Genomic DNA, 9,814 nt, shown 5'->3' on the forward strand with positions numbered 1-9,814 from the left:
TCGATATCGCTAAAAAAATTAAATACTAAAATGAAATTGGGTGTCCTTTTATACTACATATATCATTTTCAATTGTTTATTTTAATTACACTTGCACGAAGCGGTGTCTGCCAAGACACTTTATTTACAGCATCAAATTTATTCTTCTGTTTCACAAAGTAAAACTAATGTAGCTCCTTTGGCATACCATGATATGGAAGAACTCACCGGTGAAATATAATTTTTGGTTGACATTTTGATTTAAAGTGGTACTTCTTGAATTCAGTTTATTTTTAGATCTTGAACTTTCGACTTATATCGTTCTAATTGTTTAACAAGAGGTTATTCATTAAACCACGTGTGCAGCATACCGAAATATTCAATACGTTTATGGTTGATATTTGGTATCGATATGAATCTGTGTTTCTGTGAATGGAAGGTCTTCTACCAAATAACTCCAAAACACCGATATTAAAAAGCTTTTCAAGATTTATAAGTAACATGTAACCTATTACGTCAATCGCTTACTGGCGTATATTTCTAGGTATTTCGATCACGGTAGAATAAATCATAACTGAAGCTGTTGCTGATAAAAAAAAAAAAAAAAACTTGTTTCAATTGTTGAAAAGTAAGCTATAGCTACATTAAGATTAGGTCCGGTTATTGCAAGCCTTAACAAGAACGTTCAAATATAACCATTGTCGAATGTGGATAGTTAAACAGAGCAGACATATACCGGGTATATGTAAGGTGTAATAAAACTGAAAATTAAAAAAAAGACGCAAAACGTACCTGTTCCTAAAATTGAAAACGTTCACAAAATGGAGAAATAATGTTATTTCACGGGACTTTGGGGAATCGATAATGAGGTATTCGGCAAGGGGGAACAGCAAATGGTAAATCGATGGTCAACTAACACTATATATCTTTAAAAAAAAGTATTTGGTATTAATATATCTTATTTAGTACAATCCATATGAAAATCAGACGCTGCAAGTTGTAGATACAGATTTCATGGTACAGAAAAAATGTAAAACATTTTTTTTTTCAATATATGCCATATTATGTATACATTTCTGTATTTTGGCGATATCATTCATTACTCCCACTTAAATCAACCAACAAGAAAAATATCCCTTGCAAAGTGTAAATTTCATATACCATAAATATAAAGTGCAACAACCGACTGAAAAAAATATGACTAGTTATGTGGTCTATGACTGTTGCTGAATAAGACATAACAGTGGTGTTTTGACATATACGACACTTTATAAGAAAACTGCAACTTAAGTTCGGACAACATATTTTCAGCTTTCCTATATGCACTTTACATAAAAACAACATTAGTTTAATTCTATGAAATTATAAATCTCCAATATCTGACAGCTTTTTACCATATAGAGTAATTTCACTCAAGTAGTATTTATTTATATCTTATCTGCAATTTCATTGTACATGGCGGAAACGTACAAGATATTCGCGAAAATATCAACCTTGGAAAACATCGTAATTGTTTTTAATTGCGTGGTATACTATGGATCGAATACCTTTTAAGAGCAATTCTCTGTAAGGACCAAAAAATAAGGTAAAATTGGAAAACACCAGTGTCCAACATTGCTAACTTTTACTTATAAGGTCATTCTGTCATGTAAACGTGGAAAACAATAATACTTTTTTTTTGTTTATTTTGGTAAACTCTGTTGCCATGGTACCTTTAAAGTAAATTGAGGTGAATTTACTTAATAACTTAGTTCTGCCCAAATTAAGTAGCAGTCTTTCTAAAAATTAAACAGAAATTGATTCATGCATGTCAAAAACCCACCCAACTCAGTTTTATTTCTTGCTCAGAGACAGTTACTGACTACATAACCAATCTTAGTTTTTTTCATTTGGTTGTTGCGCTATTGAGGTAAAAATTATATATATTGTAAATGAAATTTGCAGTTGGCAAGAGTCATCGTTCTTGATTTGGCTTTGTTTGGTTGATTTTACTGGGAGATGAATGCATCATTTTCTAAAATGTGCAGATTTTAATGCAGGAAAGATTATCGTTATGCGAAAGTATAGCATTTATTGACTGAAAAAAGCATCATTTCTTCGGTGGATTTTTCTTTACCATGAGTCACATTACCATTGGCAGTGTTTGAATTTTATATGGACTGGTTCTTAACACCTACGTTTTAGCATCATTCATTATTATACATTTATTTGTCATATTTGCAATAGTGCTGTTAAAGTTCGTGGTAAAAATGTCTTAATTCCAAAGAGGATTGGGAATACTGTAATCGGCATTCAGAAGTTTATCCAACTGGAAAGCTAAATTTTTTAGAGATAATTTATTTTTTATTCCCGCTTTTATTATATAAATATAGTAAAATGTGCTTTCAATTTAAGCAACCCACGTGTTTTTTTTTTGTTTTTTTTTTGTTTTGTTTTTCTCAGGAAATGAACGTAAATAAACAAAGCCGTAGTAAAAAACCGTGACTTAGGTGTTGAAACCGTAAAACGCCGTTAGCGGCGGTGATTTCGATTGATATAACTATATACCAGTTTGCCCTGCACACGGTGTTTATATGTACCAGTTATTAAGGTACGTTAGAGCTAAAGCAACAATTCTGACATCTTAAGACGACACCGTTGAGAAAAGACGTCTCATAAGCTGCTTAAAAGTTTTATTTTTTTATATCCTTATTCTATTACAAAACTATTCTGTTTCTGACAAACAGATCAAAGTTGATGAATATCAATAATGTCTAGACATTAATTGCTTGCATGTTTTTACTTGTATATTCTTTCATCTCGAACTTGACGCACTTTCCACACAGCATTCAAGACTTTCTGAAACTAGTGGGTGTTATTAACACAATTTTTACCGTATTGTTTTTCTTTGTATTTTAATGAATTTTTGTTCATATCTTCTGGACTATTTTGACAACTGGTTTTACCGATTTTAGACTGGTGGCTATTTTATGTTGCCCATTTGTGTTTACGCCGCCTTTAATGTTGAAATGCCTGTACCAAGTTAGGATTATTGAGGGGTTTCCAATTCGATATTGCCATTTGTTTAACTGACTTTCCTTTTAGATTATTTCTTTTGATTACTGCCTAGATATTATCAGTTCGATAATTTTGTTATTTACCTTCATCTAAATTTATGTAACTAATTTGAATTTTGATTTGCAATATTTCAGTACTCGTAGAATAAAAAGATTTTTTATGTAATTCATGAAATGTATTGGTCAAGTAAAACAAAACAATTTGAAAAATAGCTATAAATGGAAAGGTTAAAACAACTTAAGAGAGTATAAACAGAATTGTTGCTGACATTATATTTGTAAAAGAACTACTCTGGTGTATAGTAATACAATTAATCTATTCCATTGTATTCAAGCACAGCATATATGTGTAAAATCTAAAGAGAAAAGTATATATATGGTGTGGTTAAAATACTTAACAATTAACCACATCAATGTGCACGTTCTTAGTGGATTAAACATCATCTTAAAATGCAAACGACGTTAAAGGTCCCGGAGAGAGTATTATTTCTTTTTGCTTTTGAATTAAGTGGATTTGAGCAGATTTTTATATCATTTCATATATTAGTAATTCAACAGTTTGACAGAATGTATTTAAAGTGAAAATTGTGTAAAATATTCACAAAAAATTGAATAGTCATCGATATTCAATTTATATTAAGCCATAAGAATAAATGATGTTTTTTTACTATATACATTTTTAACGAAACGTATACTTTAATACAGAAGTAATGAATTAATTGACCAACTGTTGGTTAAAGACATATGGCAGATATATCATACATTTCAGCACAGATACATTTGACCAGTACATATTTTTGCTATTCAAATGCAATTAAATATCTAAATGCACATGTCTTTGTTGGCTAACAAATACTGTTGCAGCAAATTTACATTTCAAAAATGAATTTATATACACCATTTTATTTGTTGATAAGAACAAGTAAAAATCAACAGAATTTTTAAATGAAAGAGGCTAACAAACCAGAAAGATAACTTTTCTATGCGTTAATATTTTCACACAATAATAAGCTGATTGATTTGAAGATAGCAAGCACAAGAACATCTAACAAGGCCGTTCAGATGAATTGTCTCCAGCATAAGCACAATAGAACTTGTTATGCTTATGTTTTTTAATTGGTCTCTTCAAACCTGTTTCTTATTTTTTGTCTCTTTAATACCTTGTTTTCCTCCAATACTATGAATTATGGTCCTTTCTAGATACTACACTTCATTTTGTGTCGTCATTATTTTTCACATTTAGCATTTCTATAGACTGTTCGTTTACCTCATTTGTAGAATTCGTTAAAGAAGCATGCGTTGTATAATTTAGGTCATTTTCTTCAACTGCTTGATTCACATGTATAAATTGGTCGCCGTTCAGTCTACTGTCCTCTCCATTTCTATCAGTATTTCTTAACTTTCGATGTTTTGATTTCTTTCGTTTTTTCTTTGATGCCTTAGACTTTGTTTCTGTTTTCTTTGACTCTGTCTTTTCATCTTCAAATTCTCTTGTTTTAACAACATCTTGACAGTTTTCAATGGTTCTTTCTACTTGACTTACATTATTGCTCAAAGAAGTATGTGAATAAACATCAGGCATATTATGACCACGTTCCGGGAAAGCAATCGGAGTCTCTTCTTCATCTGGACTTATAATTCTTATTGGTTTGATTTTGAACGTAATAATTGTTGTAAAAAGAACCAAAGCCTACAACAGGTGAGTAAAAGGAAAGTTAGTTATTGCTTTATTTCGACATTTTCTTGTAATCTTCATTCGGTCATACAAATGTGCAGCATCCTGTATCGTTACGAGAAAGAGTAATCAAGGGAACCAAGGTTATAGCGGTAATCAAAAGAATGTAATCCAGGGACAAAGACCAGACATGGAAGACACATTCACAACAAAGAACATAAAGTAACTAAAATCATACATACAAAGTAACAAAAGTAAATGAGCAACTCGGACTCCACTAAAAACTAGGTGCATGGACCAGGTGCACCGGTAGGGTAAGCGTCATCTGCTTCTCTAGAAACACCCGCAGAGTTGCTAATAAAAAGTCAAGTCCGGGGTAGACAAACGAGGAAAGGAAAACTATGACCCGTTGAATACATCAGTTTTCATGGTGCTGATGGATACACCATAACGATCCACGAGTTCATGATGACGACCATAAAACTTCTGTAGTGACTTCAATCTTGTAGCAACATAACCCTGTTCCAGAAGCCTATTTGTTAGAGTTCTAGCGCAATACAAAAAGTCTGCGTAGTTTCGGCAAAGCTCTGGCATAACGTATGAGTTGTGATATGAACACTCCATACGCAGGAGCCGAAGGGATGTTGCCACAGATGAAAGGAAAGTTAAAAAAAGGTGGTTTGTTATCAGAAATACTACCGAATTACATTTCTAAAGAAAAAAAGATATATTTTTAGCATGAAAATATTCAATTGAAAAGTGACTGGCTAGGAGACATGAATACAAACATATAGTTCAATGCATACTCCAGACCTGTCGAGTGATGAAACAGGATATGAGCCAAACACAATGGAATAAATTTGCAAGTAAACAATCTTGAAGATGGTTATTTCAAAACTTTCTTTTAACATCCTATAGTTTAACTGGATTCTGAACTATAGACTGTGACTATATCTTACCTCAGCTATTATCATCAAAGTTGTGAAGATGAAAAATGGTATGCTGTAGTGATTCCTAAGTCTATCTGAAACAGTTGTTGTGCAGTCCTGAAAGCAAATACCGGTATGAGGAAGAAATCGACGTTGAGCATGAAACACACACACACACACACACACACACACACACACACATTTAGCATTATTTGTTGTACAGTACATTTAAATATATGCCTTTGACGAAAAAAAAATCCATGTTAGTAAAAACAATAAACACAACCCAATACATATAGAATTGCCAAATTTGTGGAAATAGTAGAATGTGGTGTATTTCTCTGGTTCGAAATATAATTTGTACGTTTTTCATTCAAGTACTTTGCATTTCACAAGGTGTATTAGCGTTCCAGTTTGTTTAAATAAAGACTTAAAAAAAACTATTTGCATCCTAAGAAAGACAAATCTTTGCAGTTCAGATCAATCTGGTGTTAGTTATATACAAAGCTTCAATTAGAAACGTACGCCTTTATCTAAATGCAGTAGTTTACGATAGATATTTCGAAAATTTGTTTTGCAAAAAATATAATTTTGCAGGTGAAAACCTGGTTAAATAACTACTTAGAAACAAAACTGTGGACTTACTAAAACCGAATTGTAACAATTTAAAAAAGAACATTTGAATTTGATACAAAATCTTAACATTTGCCATGAATGCTTATGTAGCCTCTAATGATGCATAAATGTAATACATACGAACAAAATAGTTGACAAGATTACTTAACTTCTCTACTTTTTCGTTTGTTAACGGCATGTTAAATTTTAATGAGGCCGATACAAGCTGACGATTAACTATTGGTTCTTTTAAATAACTTTGTTTACAATACATAAATTGTACCTCTTCATGATGATAATTTGCATGTCTACAGTAGTCGTCAGTAATGTTGTCGTATGGATATACTTCTGTTTGTGATATGCAGCACTGGACTGGAAGTTTTTGTCCACTATAGTCTAAGCGATTGTTATACCAATACGACCATAACAGTGATTTGTTAGTCGACTGAGAGTTAACATCACAGCATCTTCCCTAAAAAATTCGGCAATAAGGTCATAGCACGTCATGTAATAATTGGCTTATGTTTTAATTTTATGTTTGATATATGTGCAATTATATATTAAAATAAAATTATCTTTATATATAATCTATGAAATGTAAACATTTTGAAGCTTTCACCTTAGCAATATTGTCGGAAACAGATGTTTTTTAACCACTCAGTACGGCCAAAAATTACAGTCATCCAAGTACGTAATCAACAAAAAAAAAATCATTAAAAAAACACAAAGGAAAACATGAACGTTAGAATGCTTTCAATTAATAATGTAAACTATTTTTAAAACAATTATTATATGTTTAGGTTTCACGATTGTCTACTACAGTTCTAACGCAGTGATAACAACTACCTTAACAAACAAATTATTCCATTTGAATGATAAACCATGACCTATTGAAAATTGCGAATGACTGTAGCTTACAATATCATCTGCAAATTGCTCATCTATCCTATGGTGTATCTGAAAACAATTCAGCACAGTGTTATATTCATACTAACTTTTTTATCTTTAATCTTTAGACAAACTATTTTTAATTAGTAATAATAAAATGGTGTTCATTGGAATCAACGGACACGTTTTGTGCTTGCTTGTTATGTGTTTGGGACAACACGAAAAGATTTTTCAAAAGCTTCATCGTGTATAAAATAGCATTTTTAATAAAAAAAAAATGTTGTCTTCGTGCGATAGCCCGTATATTCATTTTTAAACGAATTTGTCGACTGTTACACTCATACGCCATATACAAAAGCATTTACATTTTAGCAATGAGAGGTTACCTCATACCAAATTTTCAGGGCGTTCAAACAATAACCATGTTCGTGTTTCTTTTCATACTCTTTGCCTTTGTCGGTATATACCTGAATATTACATACCTCTGAGTGAAATGTCCCCCACAAGCCAAGTTGAATTATGTTTGAGGAAATAAGAATGACCAAAAAAAAAAGGATGTTCTAAAATATAAACACGTATTTTGATTGATTATAGATATTTGTTCATCAATATATTGCATGCTTCTCTTTTTCATTCCAAGCATCTTCAATCAACATACAAAATTGATATTTCTAATGAGAAAGAGAATTCAACAATACATTTTAAATAGATGTAACGGAATTATTCAAATAAGAAAACTAGTAAAACGCAAATCATGTCAATGCTACTTACAATTTCATTTATAAATGAGTATTTGCGCAGTGATCAGATAAAATAAAGTGTGCAACTAAAATGAGTACAAATAAAAGCAAACAAATGAACACTTTTTTATGAAAGCCTTAAGACATTTAATCACATTTAAAAATCCTCTTTCCTTCCTATGTTAAAAGTGATAAAGATAAATGTATATCTAAACTTCTTTGATAAAAGGGTAAATGTTTAGTGCACAATGTCGTATAAACACAGATTGTACAAAATTGCCTAAGTAACTTACAACATCAATTATTGACTTGTGTAGTTTTCTTGGAATTGTCATCACTGCAGAGTAAACGACAATAACAATGGATGCTAAGGCAAACGTTGTTACAACTATTGAAAAGTAATCTAATGTAGCAGGAAGATTAGTTCCTGTAATTTTTACTCTTGACAGCAGTCCACGAATATTGCGATTACCAAAAACGGTATCATATTTAATGTTGATTGCAATGGACAACAGGCATAAACTAAATATCTAAAATGAATTGATATACAAATGTACAAATCATAAAAAAGGCACATCGTCAGTTTGTTTTGAAAGTATACACCTTGTGAACGGGCTTAGATTATATTTTTGCGACTTTATATATGTCATGATTCATGGAAAGGAAAATTATCTCATTAGATAGATATGAATTGTTTCTTCTTTGCTTTATTAAACATCTAAACAAAAATTAATAGACTGTATATAATTAAGTCTTCCTGGAATCCAGAAGCACTCGCACTTTAATACTTACCAATATTGCTGCTAACAATAGCAATCGCATCGCAATTGTTTTCGATCTGTTAAAAATAACGATTCATACCGTTAATTACTTTTAAATAAAAACGACTTAAGTGAATATATGAATATATAGCTCGAAATGCATTCAGTCAAGCTATTACAATATTCTGAAAGAGAAATTTAGAAAGGATTATAGGGTATTGCTCTGTATTCACATCTGGGTTGTCACAACAACGTTTACACTTTCTGACACATTAAAAAAACTTTTCATTAGAGATTTGGCCGATCATATCCGTAATTGGTACAATGTCGCCATTAACGTATATCACATTCATTCTAGACGTACAACAAGAAGATACTACCCCTTTAATTAGATCTGAAATTGACAGAAAAACCATGCAGTAACAATATCTAATTAATATAGTGTCATTATATGCCGTTTCTCTGAGAAAAAAATAACATAGTTTTTAAATTATATTTGTTAGTTTGAGTTGTTTTCAGAGCAATGCACTTAAAAAAGTTATAATTTTAATAGCGACACACCTAAGTGGTTCGTTAATATACTCTATGTTTTACCACGTTTTTTCGAAATGGTTTTAAATGACATCCATGGTGTCTCTTTTATAGTTTTATTCCAATAAACTAGGAGAGGACATTTCAGAACTTTACATAGTCGAAAATTGTGTTTTCAATTATTACGTGTCCTAGAATTGTTGTATATTCGGTGATTTCACATTCTAAGAACACAATAAACGTTTTTCATCAAAATATGTACAACCTTTTGAAATGTCGCATTAAAAATGTTTTGAGTCCAACTAAAACTGTTCTGAAGATAACTGAACTGCTCTCTGCTGTTAAAGGTGTATATTCCGTCTCTTTGCTTTCATTTGCGATAAAAATCACAAAATATTCATTACTCAGAAAAATGATAACGCTGACCTTGAAAAAAGGAGATAAAGTATAATAAATCGCATTTTTTTATTTGAATTTTAGCGACATCGTTGAGGTTTTCCTCAGAATTAATAAACCCGATTCTTAATGCAGCATGAAGGTTTTGCATACTATAAACTCATTCGGCTTTCAGATGGCACGAAGTTAAGTAATAATTTCTTTTTTTGTGTGTGTGTGTGCATATCATTAGAATACAAATCTC

The 9,814-nt window shown here is 31.2% G+C and overlaps 1 protein-coding gene across 1 annotated transcript; it reads right to left on the minus strand.

The window, feature by feature from the left end:
* Positions 1-3,918: 3,918 nt before the first annotated feature.
* LOC148610300 (uncharacterized) lies at positions 3,919-9,811 on the minus strand. The gene is made up of 7 exons (XM_088542651.1): positions 9,440-9,811; positions 8,675-8,720; positions 8,176-8,412; positions 7,101-7,211; positions 6,538-6,726; positions 5,670-5,756; positions 3,919-4,725 (listed from the first exon to the last, which is right to left on the minus strand). The coding sequence occupies exons 1-7, from the start codon at positions 9,454-9,456 to the stop codon at positions 4,246-4,248; spliced, it is 1,167 nt and encodes a 388-aa protein (XP_088398777.1). The 5' UTR covers positions 9,457-9,811; the 3' UTR covers positions 3,919-4,245.
* Positions 9,812-9,814: the final 3 nt, after the last annotated feature.

Source organism: Perna viridis, chromosome 8 (assembly GCF_037379345.1).
Source record: "Perna viridis isolate PV_CMFRI_1.1 ecotype Kerala chromosome 8, ASM3737934v1, whole genome shotgun sequence".
Lineage (NCBI taxonomy): Eukaryota > Metazoa > Mollusca > Bivalvia > Mytilida > Mytilidae > Perna > Perna viridis.